The following is an 18,723-nucleotide window of genomic DNA, read 5'->3' on the forward strand; positions in this document are numbered from 1 at the left end:
CTGTTTTTCGGATTCTAATTAATCAGGTTTTTCGTAGAATTTAATCGGATTGAGTCAGATTCAGATTATCTTATCCGTATAATGCAATAGTTTTGGGTCGAATTTGTCTATTTTTTTTTAACAAACTCCACCTCTTACGAGATTCGAATCGGGTTTCATTTTTTCGGATTCTGATCAGATTTTCCGTCGGATCGAATCGAGTCGGATTAAGTCAGATTCAGATTATCTTAACACTTAAAATAACAAAACTAAGAGTTTTAACTCATTAATCAATAAAATGCAATCATATAGTGGTCGAATTTTAAACAAACTCCACCTCTTACGAGATTGGAATCGGGTTTTCACTTTTTCAAAAATCGAATTCGGACTAAATTGCCATCTCTATTAACCCAAATACTCCTTTAGAAAATATAGGAGACTTATTATTAACCTTCCCTATTTGTTCGACCAAATCTAAAAGTAAAAAAAACATTTCCAAACAATTTTACCATTTTACAATAATTACAACCTTTTTTATCTAACAACTTGGGTAGTTCATTTTTGTTTTCCCATTTTCTTTTTCCATTTTTTGCCCTTTTCATCTTCATCTTCCATAAATTCAAAACCCATCTCTACCATTTCATCTTCTTCGTCTTCTTCCTCCTCCATTTTCCACCATTTCTCTCTCTCTACCAACAAAAAAAAACTGCTCAACTTTCTCTCTCCTCGGCTCTTCCCATGGAGTCGTACGACGCAACACGAGCAGTTTTCTCCAGAGTACAAAGCATAGATCCAGAAAACGCATCAAAAATCATAGGTTACATTCTTCTACACCATGGTGAAAAGGATATGATACGGTTTGCTTACGGCCCAGAAACACTCATACTTTCAATTGCTAACAGAGCCAAAACTGACTTAGGACTTTCGTCGAACACTTCATCTGCATCATCCCAAACACCAAACTTAAACTTGGTTACTTCATCTTCTTCTTCGCACCCTATTACTATTTCTAGACCCAACCCACTTTCACTTCCTCTCTCTTCTCCGAGATTATCCGGTAATGGTGTCGGGTTTAACCCGTCTTCTCCTTCTTCGCCTTCGGTGTGGGCCCACCACCACCACAACAACAACCAGTCTGTAAGCCCTAATTCTCTCTCCTACGCTGCTGTTGTTAATGGAACTTGCAATAATAACGGTAACAATACTACCACAAATGGTGGGTCTTTCTCTTCTTCTTCACTGGGTTCTCCTCAAATTGGGTTTTCTGGGAATCATAATAATAATAACAACAGTGGTAGTGATGAGTATCACTTACAAGAGCAACAAGGCATGTCGTTTGTTGACCCGTTATTCTCGAAAAATGTCGACTTTTTCGAGCAGTCATCCATGGATTTAATGAGCCCCGGTTGCAGGAGTGATTCCATGGTTTACCCGTCGTTCTGGGAAAACTCCTCTTCTTCTCCTAATGGGATGGAGAATAGCACCACCGCAGCCGCGGCCGCCGCTCATTTCCACCACCGTCGGAGTGCCTCCTTCAACGACATGTACTACGGATCTGACGATTCTACTTCCGGGTTCGGGTTCAAGCCTTGCCTTTACTACACTAGAGGCTTCTGCAAAAATGGGAGTTCCTGTAAGTTCGTCCACGGCGGCGGTAGTTGCGGCGGAGGTGGCGGGTTTTCAGATTCCGGTGATAATTGTGGCCCACCACCACCCATGGTTGGTTCTCCTTGTAGCAACAAATACGACGCTTTTGAACAGTGTCAAGAAGAGATTTTTAGGTCTAAACTTGCCCAACAACAACAAAGATTAGTTGCTGCTCAGTTAATGGCTGCCGCCGCCGCTGGTGGTGGTGGTATGAGTTTACCTTACAACAAGTTGAATTTCCTCCAATCTGAAGCTCAAAGGTAACATTTTTTCAACTTTATATTATAATTATTATAATGTTTTTTCTTAATGTGGGTATTAATCTTTTAATCTGTGACATTTTTGGATAGATCTGCAGCAGCTGCATTGATGATGGGAGAAGAGTTTCATAAATTACATGGTCGTTCAAGAATGTCAAGAAATGATTTTGCTGCCATGGATTCCAACCCTGGTTCTAGACAGATTTACTTAACATTTCCTGCTGATAGCACTTTCAAAGAAGAAGATGTTTCTTCTTACTTCAAGTAAGAAAACCAAAAACAAAAGCAAAAACAAGAAAGATTCTAGTTAGTTAACCTTAATTTAGTAATTATTACCATAATTTTCATGTTTCCAAACGTTGAAATGTTGAAGAATGATGATGTTTCTTCTTACTTCAAACTTCAAGTAACTTAATTTAGTAATTAGTACCACAATTTCATGTTTCAAAATGTTGAAGAAGAATGATGTTTCTTCTTACTTCAAACTTAAGTAACTTAATATAGTAATTAGTACTATAACTTCATGTTACAAACTTTGAAATGGCCAAAAAATCTGATTTTTTTGGTGGGTTTTTGATTGATATAGTAATTAGTACTGTACTATAATTTTATGTTTCATGGGTAAAAAGATTGATTTTTTTTGGTGGGTGTTTGATTATAGAGTAATTAATACTATAATTTTATGTTTCATGAGAAAAAAAATTGATTTTTTTTGTTTGATTGATGATGATCAGCTTATATGGACCAGTCCAAGATGTGAGGATCCCATATCAGCAAAAGAGGATGTTTGGGTTTGTTACATTTGTGTATCCTGAAACTGTGAAGCTCATTTTGGCTAAAGGAAACCCTCATTTTGTCTGTGATTCTCGTGTTCTTGTTAAACCATACAAAGAGAAGAGCAAACTTCCAGACAAGTAATTAAAATTCTCCATTTTTTCTTGAATTCTGGAACATTTCTTGGATTTAAATTACTTCAATTTGATTAAATGTCATCATCATTATCATTTTTATGCATGTTTGTAGGAAGCAACACCAGCAACAGATGGAAAGAGGGGAGTATTCGTCGTGTTCGAGCCCGTCTGGGCATGATTGTAGGGATCCATATGAGTTTCAGCTTGGTTAGTTGCTGATTTTGATGGTTATAATTCATAATTGGTGTTAAAAATCAATAAAATGACAATGTAGTTGATTTAGATTCATTTTTGTGTGATTTTGATTCATTTTTGTGTGATTTTAGGAGGGAGAATGATGTACAGTACTCAAGAAATGTTGTTGAGGAAGAAGTTGGAAGAACAAGCTGATTTCCAGCAAGCTCTTGAGTTTCAAGGAAGAAGAATGATGAGTTTGCAGCTTTTAGATTTGAAGAATCAACAACAACAACACAATGCTGGATCACCCATTTCCTCTCCTCATATGCCCACCCATTTTCACCCGAATCAAACTGGTGCTCCGAATGGGATCAGTCCTGATGGTTCAGAAGGTTGTTGTTAGTTTTTTACCCCTTGTTTCATAAAATATTCACTCGGGTACCCATGTCGGACACGGGTATGTGTCCGACTCGAGTATTTTGCGAAAAATTCATGATTTTGGTCCAAAATGAAGTGTTCCCGTTTCCATACCCATGTCCGAGTTACATCGGGTACCCATGTTGGACACGGGTATGTGTCCGACTCGGCTATTTTGTGAAAAAAGATTCATGATTTTGGTCCAAAATGAAGTGTCCGGTTTCCATACCCATGCCCGAGTAACATTGAGTACCCATCCCCGAGTAACATTGAGTACCCATGTCTCGGCTATTTTGTGAAAAGAATTCATGATTTTGGTCCAAAATGAAGTGTCCGGTTTCCGCACCCATGTCCGAGTAACATCGGGCGGGTACCCATATCGGAAACGGGTATGTGTCCACACAAGTCTCCAACTCGGGTATTTTGTGAAAAGAACTCATGATTTTGGACCCAAATCAAGTGTCCGGTTTCCAAACCCATACCCGAGTAACATCGATTTTTGTCGTTATCGGTGTTTGATGATATGTTTTTGTGTTAAATTATGCAGAAAATAATGGGAGTCCAACTAGGGTAAGTGATGAGCAAGTTGCTGAGGAAGGAGTCAATGCTAGTCTGAGTAGTGATTGCAATGGCCAAAGTAATAAGGAAGATAGACCCAAAACTGAAGAAAGTGAGCTGGCTGAAAGGTAAAAGAAATAAATTAAAGTCTTTATCTTTTTTCAAAAAAGTCCATATTATTTGCCTATATTTAGCCACACTCGTGCAAAATATTATTCCTCATAATTCATCATCACATTACTATTATTACTACTATTATCACTATTATTATTATTATTGCTAAACACTTTTAATCATTATCATGAAATGATTATCATGAAAATTGCAGTGGTTTGGAGCATATTCTTCCTGATAGCCTCTTTGCTTCGCCGAAGAAATCAGCCACCGAGCAGCAACGGGGATCGTCGGTTTTTCTGCCGGAGTTTGATATTAATAATAATAATAGCGCCGTCAATGGTAGTGACTCGTCGTTGCCTGCCTCTTCTCCTCTTGGGTTGGCTCATAAATCGTGTTACTTCGAAATGCCGAGGTATAATTCTTATTAGTGATCTTAATTGGACTCGTGTTCTTGATTATCTCCATAATGTGGCTAAATTATTGGATAATGTGGCTAAATTATGTGTTCTTTTTTTTATAGGGTTTCCCCTGGGCAAGGTGCTTTAGGAATGTAGCTAGTTTCAAACTATGGACAGCAACTTGGGGACTTCCCTTGCTTGTAAGGATCCTACATTCCTACTCCGTTTCGTATATACATAGTTCTTCGTAATTTATACGTATATACATACAAAACGATCCGTTGATTTTGGCACACATTTTGTGAGAGCTTTTCTTTAGCTCTACTTACAAAGATGTGTGCAAAACCGGTTTCCGTAAATGTTTCATGTTCGGTGGTAAACCAATGATTTTACGAGAACACCCTTGAGAGTAGATTCTTTTCTCTCTAAGGCCGAAGGATGGGTTAATCATTAGTTTGGGACTTGGGACGTTCTTAGCTCTACTCATATAGAGGTGTGCAAAGCCAGTTTCCGAAAAATGTTTTATGTTCGGTGTTAACCAATGATTTTACGAAAACACTTTCGAGATTAGAAGGATGGATTACTAAAATGTTCGATTTTCGGTGTTAACCAATGATTTTACGAAAATACCCTCGAGAGTAGAAGGTTGGATTAGTCATTGTTTGGGACATCCTTAGGTCTACTCACATAGAGGTGTGCATAACCAGTTTCCGAAAATGTTTATGTTCATTGTTTAAACCACTGATTTTACGAAAACACCCTTGAGAGTAGATTCTTTTCCAACTTCCGCCGAAGGATGGATTAATCATTAGTTGGGACAATCTTAGCTCCTACTCACATAGAGGTGCAAAATCAGTTTCTGAAAATGTTTTATGTTCGGTATTAACCAATGATTTTACGAAAACACCCTCGAGAGTAGAATGATGGATTAATCATTAGTTGGGACATCCTCAGCTCTACTCACATAGAGGTGTGCAAAATCAGTTTCCGAAAATGTTTTATGTTCGGTGTTAACCCATGATTTTACGAAAATACCCTCTAGAGTAGATTCTTTTTCTCTTTTGCACCGAAGGGTGGATTAATCAATCATTACATTAACATCATAGAGTAGGAAAAATTCAAATCTTTTGTGCAATTCTTTTTGATAATTTGGCATAATTCCTTGTCCATGCAGAAAAGTTTGACAATCAATGTATTTCAAGATTGCACAAGATGGGAAGGGAAATCCCCAAAAGCTGTACAGCCCGAAAAACCCGACCCGACCCGTCTCAACCCAACCCATACTCAACAACATCAAAGGAAAAAAAAGAAAGAAAGAAAGATCAAGTAGGAAAAAGGAAGGTCTTCTCAGAGATCACCATCATCATCATCATTATGATCATGATCAACATCATCTTCAACAAAATACATAATAGTTTTTTTTTTTTTTTTAATTTTAAATATTTTGGTTTTTACAAGAAATAGATAAAAATGCATACTTAGGGGTACAGATAGACTGATTTTATGATAGTGGGGGTCTTTCATGACTTTTGTATCCTCTCTGTAGGTGTGTACTGGTACTGGACCACACAACAAAAGGATTTAAGAACAACAAGAAGAAGAAGAAAAAAAGCTAGTTATTTTTACTAAAGTTTTTTTTTTTTAGTGGTAACCCTTTTGATTATACTAGTAGAAGTTCATATGATTAATATATATAAATAGAATTTCTCTAAATTTTTTTCGTGTTCGGTTTGTGATCGCGTTTCACCCTCTTTTACGCGTATTTTTTACTTGCTTTTTATTTTTATTTTTTATTATTATGTCGTAAATAAGGAGTATGGGATAATCTTTTAGGGACGGAAAGTGTATATTTTAAGTAGGGAGTATTAACTATGATAATCTTATATAGATACTCAAAAAAGGTAAAGGGAGTGACTCAAGTGGATTGGAAAAGCTGTTTTTCTCAGTTACCCCTTTTTTACTTTTTTTTTTTTGGAATTTTTTATTTGATATTGGTCTTGTTGTTGTAATATTTTAATTAAAAAAAAAATACTATCTGTGGTGTAACCCACTTAAAGGTTGGAACTTTGGAGGGAGAGGAAGAGAATTTTCAGAAAAAGGAAAGCTGAGATTTTTAATAGAATTAACTACAAATTTAGCAGAAATTTAGTTTAAAAAATTGATAAAAAATTATTAAAAATTGAAACTTTTTTGAAATTCTTTTTGGGATAAAGAAAAAGGTGAGTTCTTTTTATGTGAAATAAAAATTAAAAAAAAATAAAAAAAAAGGCAACAACTTTAGGGAGGGGGGGAAGGACTCTTTTGTCTCATTTTGTGGGTTTCTTTTAGGTTGGACATGAAGGGATGTGGGTCCCACAATGTCACATGGGTGCTGACAATTATTATGAATGGTTGTTTTTGCATTTGCATTTTATTTTTTGCAGACTTGTGAGAGAGAAAGATGACTGTCAAAATGTGTCACATGGTTGCTGACACATCTTTTGTAATCACTATATATTACTTCCTTTTATTTTTTGTAAAAGTTTTTTAACCTCATTGAAAAAGTAAAACTAAAAAAACATAGAGAAAATATTAAGGAGGGGTAATAAGGTAATTTAGGTGAGTGGTGTTTGTCCTTGGTTTTTGGTTGTATTATGGGTAATGGTGCTACTCTCCCTCTTCCTACTCAATCAATCCAATCCCTTGTGTCATGGTGTTGTGTTTTTTATGGGTGTAATTAATTATATACTCCATAATTAATTATTCCTTCCGTTTCTTTTTATTTGCTCCATTTGACTTTTTATGGTCTTAAATACGTGACTTAAAATATACTGAATAAATATTTCGCACGTGTAAAACTTCTAAAAAGTTTATATTACTCCGTATATAAAATGTATTAAACCAAATCAAACAAAACACCAAATTTCCTTCAAAAAAAAAAAAAAAAAAAACACCAAATTACTACGGACTACGTAATACTCCATCTTATTTCTTATCGATTAATGAGAATTCATGGTCAATTTTTTTTTAATGTTTGATCTAAGAAATGCAATGGGACAAACAATAATGGATGGATGTAGGCCTTGCAATGGGACAAACAATAATGGACGGACGTATGATCGTCTGGTCTGATATGGTTTGAATTTTTATTGCTCAATCTTGTCTTGCACAGTCTAGATTATTTTTCTTATATATTGGGCATAAATTAGTATGAGTACTTCGTATATTACTACGTAGCACGTAATTCAAATTGTAAATAGTTGTAAGACTCCAAATAGGAAGAGCATTAGCAAACAAAGAGACCGGAACCAATTGCTTATTAGTTCAGTGGTGATTGGAGCTGAATTTGGTAGGGAGTACTCGTGTTCGATCTCCCGCAACAAAAATTGAGAGGGGACTGAAACCTATCCACCCAGAACTCGTCCAGAATCCGGATTAGTGTAAGGGTGAACCGGGTGTTAACAGCCTAACACCAAAAAAAATAAAAAAATAAACAAAGAGACTAATTAATTAATCCACTAGTGACTGTTTTTTTTTACTGTTTTACTGTGGACAGTAAAAAAAATTGAAGGATCTTGAAAGTTGGGGTGGACTGAGTCAGAGAGATTTGATTTACCAAGGTGTGTTTGAATTTGAATGGGAAGTAACTCCGTATTGATTAGTCACTCTTAAATTGGGTGGATTGATCTGCCCTAGAAAAGGCAATTTTGTTTATTTTTCTGTTTCTGATTTTCGTTTTCATGCTCTTGTTTAGTGGAGCATTTAATTGAGTAATTTTGGGGATTCTTTTTCTGGTTTTGAGTGTTGTATTTCCTAGGAGTTTTATTGTTCATTGGGTAAAAATTTATAGGTATGTGTTTCTAGGTAATGTATGAAACATTTAGGGATGGATCAATAGATCATGGATCATACAAAGATATCGCGTTTTTCTAGGAAATGACTAATTCTTGTATGAGACGGTCAAACGCACATTTAAAGATAAATGAAATTGGTTCAATAGTCGCCTATTTTTGGATGCGTTTTATTCACCTGATTTAAACGCTTTGTTATTTTAATCTTATTCTTATTGTTTGTTAGATCAGAACAAAAAAAACAGATCATTCCATACAAGATTAGATCAGAAAAAAAGCATAAAACACTCACATAAAATATTTAGATTAGATCAGACTAAACCAGACCAAAAACTAGAAAACTCTCGATCACGTGAAGAGAATAAGGTCTTACTGATTTTCACTTATTTTCTCTTAAATATTTATAGGAAATGGCTAATTCTTGCATGAGGCGGTTAAACAAACATTTAAAGATAAATGAAATTCGTTGAATAGGTAGACCATAGACCTATATTTTTTTAGTGCGTTCTATTTTAATTTATTTTCTCTGAAGTTTTTTCTAGAAAATGGTTAATTCTTATGTGAGACGGTAGATCTAATGATAAATGGAATTGGTTGAATAGTAGGTCGGCCTAAATTTTCAGTTATTTTCTCTAAAATTACTTTTATCTGGATTTACCTGAACTTATCAAAACTTAAAAAAATGCGCCGAGTCAAGGACACTAGTCTTTCAATAGAATCAAGTCTATTGGGTGAAAGTTGATAGGGTGTCTTTAATGGAAATGAGGTTTAAGGAATGGTGTTAATATGAGTTGAGTTTCTTGGATCCCTTCTCAAAGTGGTGGATCTCAAATCACTTTCAAATCTACTTTTTTTTTATAAAATTCTATTCTAAATGTTAAATAGAAATTCCAACTTTTTCCAAACTTTTTTTTCCTTTTTTTTAATTAAAAGAGTGAGAAAAAGGGAATTACTTTGTTAACTCGTGTACAAGCTTCCTCTTTAGTCTTTACCCCTCGTCATTTACTATTTAGTAGGGAAATAATTTTTGTATTTTTATATTGAGTAGACGGGTATACGCATACGACCGTTGATGTCATTATTAAGAATATACGAAGTAACTATTTTGATGATAAACTATAACTATTTTGATGATAAACTATAACTATTTCAAGCAGTACTATCATATAACTATTTGATTGATTTTAATTAACACCAGGTAAACTATTTGATCGCAATGTGTAACTAATTTGTTGACATCATATATAAATTTTAGTATTTTTTTTAATCTTGTGAAATTATTGAAATAATTAGTGAAGCTTCGTGTGACTTTAGATTCCTCTTCTTTATAGTTCGTGTGAAGCTTTGAGGTGTGGTAAAAGGCTATTATCTTTATTTATTAATCTAGGGCAGTTCAATTACGTACAATTTACCGCACCTCTACGGCTATCAAGAGATGCGTGAGTTTTGCTTAGTGTAGTTAGCTTTGGGTCCCGTGGCCGGCGGCCCGAATACCCGGGTGTAAACGACGTCATCTCTTCTGCCCCCGTTAAAAATTACTCCCTCTATCCATAGTATTCCGAAGTTTTTATATTCGAAGATTAAAAAGAAGAAAATGAACTTACCAATGTATTCTTTTAGCCTATGCTTCGTACTATTTTACGACAAAGATGGTTATGGGCCTGACCGCACGGGTAAATCTTGTTTTGCATCGATCCAATATATAGGACCATGACAAGCCCACTTGTTTCAAGCCGGTCGTCCCAGACTTATCAATCGGCGGCCCATGCATGGCCCAAAACCACGTGTTTTTATACAGGGCCAGGTTTTCAGATCGTATTTTACCTTAATTCCACTCAATTTAACTTGTTATTTTGCTAGAAATCCTAACCCAAGACCAAGCCAGAAGCCCACAACCTAAATCTTTGTGCTCGTGTCGAGCCTCGAGTCGGCCCGACCTATTGCCGTCTTTACTTTATGACTAAGGAAGTAGCAAGCCCCCATGTGAGTGTGACCATATACTCCATACGCCTCTAGAGGTGAACAAATGCAAATGTGAGACTTGTTTGGAGTTTAGGTGTCTAGTACAAATGTACAAACATCCCCAAATTAATGTTCCTATTTTCATGTACTTCTTCCACCTTCTAAACTTAATACAGTTTTCTTAACTGAAAAGTCAAAGTCATATTGTCATATTGATGATGATACGTTACATACTACTCCGTAGTCTGGAACCTTACATGGATCAACCCAAACCGAGTTAGCGTGCTAGACAATTTTGATTGAGTACGAGGAATATGCCAGAATGGTAAGGGATAAAAGAGGTAAAATTTGAATTACGAAACAATAAATAGATGCATGGCAACCAATTAACCATAACCTAAAATCCAATCCCATCTTTACTTGGCTAGACCCTTACACGGATCACCCAGATCGAGTTAGCATGCTAGATGATTTCGACGGAGCACGAGGAATATGCCAGAATGACAAGGGATAAAAGAGGTAAAAGGAGAATTACAAAACAGTAAATTGGACAGTGCACTAGTGTATGGTAAGTTGGTAACCAATTAACCATAACCTAAAATCCATTCCATCTTTACTTCTCCGGAACCTCACACTGATCAATTCAGATCGGATTAGCGTGCTAGACAATAGTAAACAGTAGATGCCTTAAGAGTTAAGACCACCAGGGAATATGTCGGCTTGATCCAATGCCATCTTTTCGAAATCTCATACCGATCAATCCAGGTCGGATTAGCGTGTTAGACACTTTTGGATGAGCAGGAGAATGTTGAAATATTAGTCTAGAAAAATCTAGATAATGTGATTGTAAAAATCTAGTAGTGAAATGTATTGATGTAGAACAATCTAAAAATATATGATTGTAAATTATAATCTAGAATAATCTTAGGAAATATCTAGGAGCTAGCCTAGAAAAATCTAGTAACTAAAATGTCTAGAATTATCCTAAGAGAAAAATCTAGATGACGAGGGGAGTAGAAGAATCTAGAAACCATAAAACAACAACTATAAAAGGTGGTATTTGCATAAGTTTAGGATGAGCTAATCAATAGAGCTCCCACAAAAAAAATATGAGTGAGAGGTACAAACAAAAGTTCTACCAAATAGACAAGTGAGAGACATGAGCTCTCGCAAATATTGTTGTACAATTCTTATTAATATACTCCATCTGTATTTATTTAAGGGATACACTTGCCTTTTCCGGCTGTATTTATTTAAGAGATACACTTGCCATTTTTAGTAACTTATCAACCCCACCATCTAATTAAATAATATATATACACCCTACTCCCACCCCCCACTCCCTAAAATGAAATGATCCTCACTTGTTTTTCTTATTAAAATATCTACTCAACCCCACTTGTTTTATTACTTTGTTTAATTCAATTTTTTTCTTCATACCCGTGTCCGACCAAGTGTATCTCTTAATTAAATTGATAAAAATGCAATTTTATTATATAATTAAGATTCATCGTCCTCAAATTTCTATCAGTGAATATGCCATAATGGCAAAGGGATAAAAAGGTAAAAGTAGAATTACAAAACAGTAAATAAAATAGTGTACTAGTGTATGTATTGTATGGTAAACATTACCTAAAATCCAAAAGCTATAGCAGAAAAGCAAGGTTGGTTAGTTATGATTGTAAATTTGTAATTGGTGGTAAAGATTTGTGGAGAGAGTGGGTAAAAAAAAACTCAGAAGATCATGCAACCAAATACCCTGATTTCCTGCTACCTTAGCTTGGTCAATGCCGTGCATACTGCTATTTAATCCATGCTATTAATCCATTGGTACTGATTTTATTCTTTATTTTTACTGCTATTAAAACGACTTTACTTTAGATTTTCAATTGTTTTTTTTTAATCAATTGGTGGTAAAGATTTGTGGAGAGAGTAGTTAAAATCAGGTCCCATACTTATACTCCCATACACTGTAATTAAACAGAGACTCGATTTGTGGTACGTACATATAATTATATACAAAGTACTACTCCCTCCGTATTTATTTAAGGGATACATTTGGCCGGGCACGGGTATTAGAAAAAGATTGAATGAAATAAAATAATAAACCAAGTGGGGTTGGGTAGATATTTTAATAAGTAAACAAGTGGGGACCATGTCATTTGGGGGGTGGGAGTTGTGGTGGGCTTATGAAATTATTTGTTTAATAGGATGGTGGGTCATAGGGTAAATTAGATGTATTATTTAATTAGATGGTGGGGTTGATAAGTTACTAAAAATGGCAAGTGTATCTCTTAAATAAATACGGTCGGAAAAGGCAAGTGTATCCCTTAAATAAATACGGAGGGAGTAGTAAGTAGTAGAGCACCCTGTTTATAAATGAACATTTAGTTCAAATATAAATAATATATTGTTTACGCCCAAATAAAATATAATTCGCAGTAAATTAATACGGAGTATATAGTTTAATATTTCGGGATGGGGGGCTTTCTTCTCCATGTGACCGTCGTCCAGCCCTCCGTTTCATAAATATCGCACCATATTGATCTTTACACTATTAATGAACAGGTGGAATATTTCCGGAACGGAGGAAGTATTAAAATATTTCACTTGTACACGTACGTTGAAATCATTCTCTATGTTCATTAGGTGCTCAGGGTGCATAATGAACATCCTATATCCGGGAGTATAATTCAATTTTGCCAAGTGAAAGAGACTGGCAGCCTTGAAGGAGAGCATTAAGCTTGACATTTCAATTTCCATAATTGTATCCCTTGAATAAATACAGAGGGAGTACTCGTTTAAGTTTTTGTTGGATTTGATCTCACAATCTCAAGGTTGTGAGGTGTGAGGATGCAAATTTTACCACTAGATCAAGTCTAATTTACCGAGGAAGTATCATATTATAAATTGTGTTTGCCTTAGTCTCTTTTCTGTTCATTTTATTCTAAACCAGATAAACTGATTGACAGACATTAAGATCAGATTAGAACAGAAAAAACAGATCAAACCAGACATAATCAGACTAGACCAAAACCTAAAGTAGAAAAATTAGACCAAATCAGATTAAAAAGAACATAGCCTTATTTGACTTCTATGAACTATTTAAGTATCCAACATTTTAACCACTTTCTTCACTTGCAAGTTGCTAGTTTACTATACCATCGTGAAGTCTATGATACCAAGTTAATTAAGTTTAACCTAATATAATGAACTTAACGTTTTTACTTCAAGGTTGGAGATTCAATACAGCCTAATATAATGAACTTAACGTTTTTACTTTAAGGTTGGTGATTCAATTCTTATTAGACGCGTTTTAATGAAGGAGATCCTTTATTTTTATTTTATTTTAAAAAAACTTGGAAGAGTATGAATACATCACCAATTGCCAAGAGCCGAAATACTAAATTGCGACGGCCACGTTCTTTCTTTTCCCACGAGTTACTCGTTTGACTATTTGTCACTAAATTGCCCACTAAAGTTAATTTCGCACAAAAATACAAAGTTTTTTTTTTTTAATTCTTTTTTTAACTTTTTTCATTTGTTACAAACAATTTTTTTTTTTTTTTGAATAAGCCACAAGGGCGGGGTTGATAATCGATTCCATGATCACCTGAAATCGGGAGAGAAACGTTAATCAAGTGAGCTAATAGTTTTCCTCTTGGTAAAAGATGAAGAGTAAAAAAATCAACCCGAGTTGAAATTTATACGGAGTACGTAGTAAGTTATTTCAAACTGCCGGCAAGAGAAATATAATTAAATTTTATTTTATTCTTAAAAAGAGTAAAGATATATATATATATATACTTCCTCCATTCTTTATTAAATGACACAATTTTTTTGTCACGTTTGCCAATGCAATATTTCAACCATTAATACCTTTTATTATCAATGGTTAAAAATTATAAAAGTTTGGTATTATAATTCTATAGGATGAGACGATTCTAACAAGACCTCACATGACTATATTTTTTGTTAAGTATACATCACAAATTCACAATTGATGGTCAAAGTATATTATATGAATAGTGCCAAAAGTACAATTGTGTCATTTAAAAAAAATGGAGGAAGTATATATATATATATATATATATATATATATATATATATATATATATATATATATATATATATATATATATATATATATATATATATATATATATATATATATATATATATATATGCAACTCTTAGTGTTATATATAATCGTTTAATTTATTACAAATTGACATTGATTTAGGAATGTACGTCAAAATCATGCGTTAATTAGTATAGTTAGTGTTTTGTTTAAGGAAATATTTTCATTTCTAACCTCAGGATTGCATATATCATAAATGAGAAATTAAGCATGGCGAATGAAATAAGTCAATAACAATATCACGAGATTCACCACCTCTCAAAAAAGGTTCATCTTAATTCTTAAAGCTATTTATCAATCATAAAACCTAACTTAATTAAGAAAGCAAAGGTTAAAAAGAATATATCATGATAATGATGGAACCTATAAAGAAAAAAGAAGAATTTGTATGATACGGAGTATTATGATAGTATTATTATGATGTTATATGTTTAATAATGGAGCATTTTTAATGATTTATTATGGTAATTGGTCCCACATTTTATTAATGAATTATATGCAAGAATGATTATCATTATTAATTAGTAGTAGGTGTTAGATTTTCTAAATTAAAGTTAGTAGCTTTCTTAATCATGTCTCTTGTATTGGAAACTTTTGTTGTGGGAAAGCCAAAACAGACATTTTCCATAAGACAATAACTAGACAATCCATTTTACATTATTTATTACTCACTTACTTAACAACAAAAATTATATTTAAAGTGGCTAATTAATAGTGACGGGTGTGACAACATCAACATCGATCGATCTACTTGCGCTCCTAAATGTATACTTTCTCCGTTTCTAAATGGTAAAAAACGTGCACTGTTAAATGTGTACAGTTAAAGCAGGAAAATCAATACAAACAAAAATAAAAGAGGTAATAAAAGTATTTTTCAAAAGAACCTGGACATTCCAAACTCTATTTAGTCGCGGATCTTGTATCAAAATTAAATTAGGGTCAAACTTTGATCTCCAACTAAGCTCTATTCCTCTAGCTAAAAAGTTGATCTCCAACTATAGTACAACTTTTTTTTAAGCATGTTATGGACAACGTATTGATTTTTTTACAATTTTAACCAATGACCTAAAAATTCAAGAGGTCGGGACCCTTTCTAGCTCATATAAAGTCATTGTCTCTACTAAATGTTGAAAGGAAAAAAAAAACTACATAAATAAAAGTGGCGAAAACGACAATGACATATCTAACTTTAATAGATATGAGTAACACAAATTGTCCAAATTTAGTGACTTTTTCCATAGGTTTAGTATATGTAATATGTGTTGGATATTTAGTTTGGTATATTTTATGGTTTTCTTTATTAGAACAATGTCAATTTTAAATTAACTAATAATATCAATGATAATATGTCTAGATTGACAAGCATATCAATTAAAATGTTACAATTTCAGAAATAAAGAGAGTAACACATGCAATGATAAAATGATTGAATCATGTCTACATGATTTGAATTTTGTGGCTCGCTCGTGCGATATAAAGTGATGCAGGTTTTTGCTTGTCCTACGATTTGACAACAAGATGCGGAATGGGCAATGTAGGAAACATGATTCCCCTAAAAAACAAATTGGACCACTTCTTTGACAATCTTGTTGATCAATTGAAGTTGTTGATTTAGCAAATCTTTGCATCACAACTTCACAAAGATAACGTATGGTTTTTGGGACCATGACGACGAAATGCCTCGATCTATAATTGGCTTATAAAGATATGCATAATGTTTGGCAATTTGGCATAGTTAGCTAGCTAGCTAGGTGGTCAAACATTTGCATTTTATATATAATTAATTCCACTTTGCATGTAGGGTTTTGAAAATATTTAATTCATTTGACTTCTTACCCACACAAATTAACATGCACGTTGTAAGAGGAACCGTATTGATCAAAATGATATCTCAGGTTAGCCAGCCCAAATACGCAGGTAAATATTTGGTCAATTCCAAATATGACGCAGTTGATTTGCTCGTTTTTGTGATCTTCAAATGACACAATAAGTTATCCACCAATTCCACCAGCTTTTGTTGCGTATTAGTTTAGAACCGAGTGCTATATATCTATCTCAAAATAATACGAAGACTATAGTCTGTATATACCGAGTTCAACTTGACTCCGGTGAAAAATGTTTCACCTTCCAACCTTTTGGGTATCAATCCGACTAGAGATACTTTAGGGAGGATATCCACGTATTCTTCCTTCCTTTCAAAATATTTAGTCTGCTAACTCTGATTACGTTAGTCCGAGAGTATTTTTCCGAGTTGATAGGGTATTTCTTCTCACCGCTTTTTTCTAGGTGTGAATTTCAACAAATGAATACAACTTTTTAATTGTATCATCCTTCATCATCTACATACTTAATTACTTATGAGTTTTGAGACTATCATACTATAAGCTAATAATATGGTTACATTTATTAGAAAAATCAAATGACATTTTAGAATAATTTGGGCTTTGGGCCTATTCGAGAAGTTGATGACGTAATGTTAGGTGATATGGAGGTGGGTTTTGTGGTTGGATTTATTTGGTTTTGGGCTTAACCGACAAGTTGGCTATATACGGCCTAAAAGCTGTCTCTCTTTTGTATTTTACGGTCCATCAATTGTGCCATTTCTGGCATATATTCTCCGTTGTACTTGAAGCATCTACTTGCTTGTTGCGTTCTTGCATAAAACTTTTTTCTCGACGTTTTTGTTTGTGTGGATGGAGAGATTCTTAAAGGGAAAAAATATGAACACGCGATTTCATTCCGAGTTATGGATGCAGTATTGTTGAAAATAACGTAATTATCATAGATGATATATAATAACGCACGTATTATATGGTAGATTTATGTTATCTGTGACTTGAGCCCACTAATCTTATTGACTACCCGGATGAGTAATGGGCCCAAACCCACTTTTAAGAAAAACAAACATTAAAAATATATTAATAACCGACCGGTGAATGATAGACGTTCTAATTTTTTTTTAAAAATAAAGTATATTTGATAAATCTTACTGGCCCAAGTTAAGTTCAACTTTCGAGGAGAGTCTGGTCTCATATAAGACTTATAGGCTTCATCCTAAAAGTCTAAAATTAATTGGTGAGAGGCAGAGTAGCTCACTAATGTTAGTCATCATCCCTTTCTTTTTCAACATAAGACAATTTGTCTTAACTTACACGTGGATTATTATTCTTAACATTTTAAGTCCGTTTGATCCATTCACCGACGTTCATTTCATGTGAAGAACATGTGAGTAGGAAAATAAGAAGGGTCGAATTTACAACTAACTTAGATGCACTCGGGTGTTATTGCCTATGTGGCGGAACTAAGATTTTTGAATCAGGGTGTTAACATTTTTGAATTGGTTCATCGACATGTTAGTAAAACAGTTATTTAGTCCGTAATAATTTACTTTTATTAATGTCAGGTTTAACGTTTTTTTTACAAAAGTGGGTGGTCGACAGTCCACCCTTGACACCACTAGCTTGTCTTCGCCACTGGCCCTATTATAGTGAAGAGTTGTAGAACAAATGTCGAATTGGTCGAGGTTTTGTTTCCAGTTGGGTCATAAAGAGTTTACTTGTGAAAATCTCTCTTGTGCATTTTGTTCCTACGACTTTTGTTTTAAATCGGCATTTATTTTGACTATAGATTCTTAATACAATTAACCCGACCCCTTCTTGTAGTGTTCAATCCGAGTAACATGTATAATACTTGTCATAGATGATTGGGATGAAACTAGCCTCTCGTTTGATCCATATCCATTCACTGATTCGCATGCAAAAACAGATCGAGGACATGAAATGTCATCTAATGTAATGTAACATTCAGAGTTTAATTAACGTTCAGAATAGTTATAGTAGAGTACTAGGGTTTAGGTGGAATTTAATTACCTTTGTATTGATACTAATTAAATTGACAACCACCTAATTTTGGAAAGTGGACCACCCTGTCTTAACAACAAAAATTTAACCCAAAAATAGCAAAGTTGCAAATTGTTATTGAGCTGAAAGGTCCAGTCATATGGAGTATTCTCATTAATGTCAATTCTATCTATTACTATATACTAAAACAGTCATCAGGAATGACACATGTCACTTCCTGGTGTAAAATTTTCCCGCCTAAAATATTTTCCAATTTTTTTATTTTTTTATTTTATCTTTATTCTCTACCTTTTTGTACACTATCTTTTTATTGGAAGAAAAAGGTTATAAATTATGGCAATAATGGATATCGTGTAATAATAATTTTGCTACATATTTTTTGATAATATGTTAGTCAAATCGGTACTATAATAATGAAAAATATATTCACTCGATATGTCGATCAGATTAGCATATTACACATATA

At 33.9% G+C, this 18,723-nt stretch overlaps 1 protein-coding gene across 1 annotated transcript; it reads left to right on the top strand.

The window, feature by feature from the left end:
* Positions 1–559: 559 nt before the first annotated feature.
* Positions 560–6,186, top strand: LOC110801126 (zinc finger CCCH domain-containing protein 53). Its single transcript, XM_022006445.2, has 9 exons — positions 560–1,886; positions 1,977–2,150; positions 2,621–2,800; positions 2,910–3,004; positions 3,124–3,366; positions 3,939–4,077; positions 4,278–4,478; positions 4,587–4,664; positions 5,639–6,186. Exons 1-8 carry the CDS (start codon positions 718–720, stop codon positions 4,618–4,620), a joined length of 2,235 nt encoding a protein of 744 aa, XP_021862137.2. The 5' UTR covers positions 560–717; the 3' UTR covers positions 4,621–4,664; positions 5,639–6,186.
* The last annotated feature ends 12,537 nt before the right edge of the window (positions 6,187–18,723 follow it).

This window comes from Spinacia oleracea, chromosome 4 (assembly GCF_020520425.1).
Source record: "Spinacia oleracea cultivar Varoflay chromosome 4, BTI_SOV_V1, whole genome shotgun sequence".
NCBI lineage: Eukaryota > Viridiplantae > Streptophyta > Magnoliopsida > Caryophyllales > Amaranthaceae > Spinacia > Spinacia oleracea.

Bases quoted from the DNA above. Each gene is read 5' to 3' on its own strand.
- LOC110801126 (XM_022006445.2), top strand. From the start codon at position 718: ATGGAGTCGTACGACGCAACACGAGCAGTTTTCTCCAGAGTACAAAGC. The intron at 3,005-3,123 runs GTTAGTTGCTGA...GTGTGATTTTAG, and splicing joins TCCATATGAGTTTCAGCTTG to GAGGGAGAATGATGTACAGT. The intron at 4,078-4,277 runs GTAAAAGAAATA...TGAAAATTGCAG, and splicing joins GAAAGTGAGCTGGCTGAAAG to TGGTTTGGAGCATATTCTTC.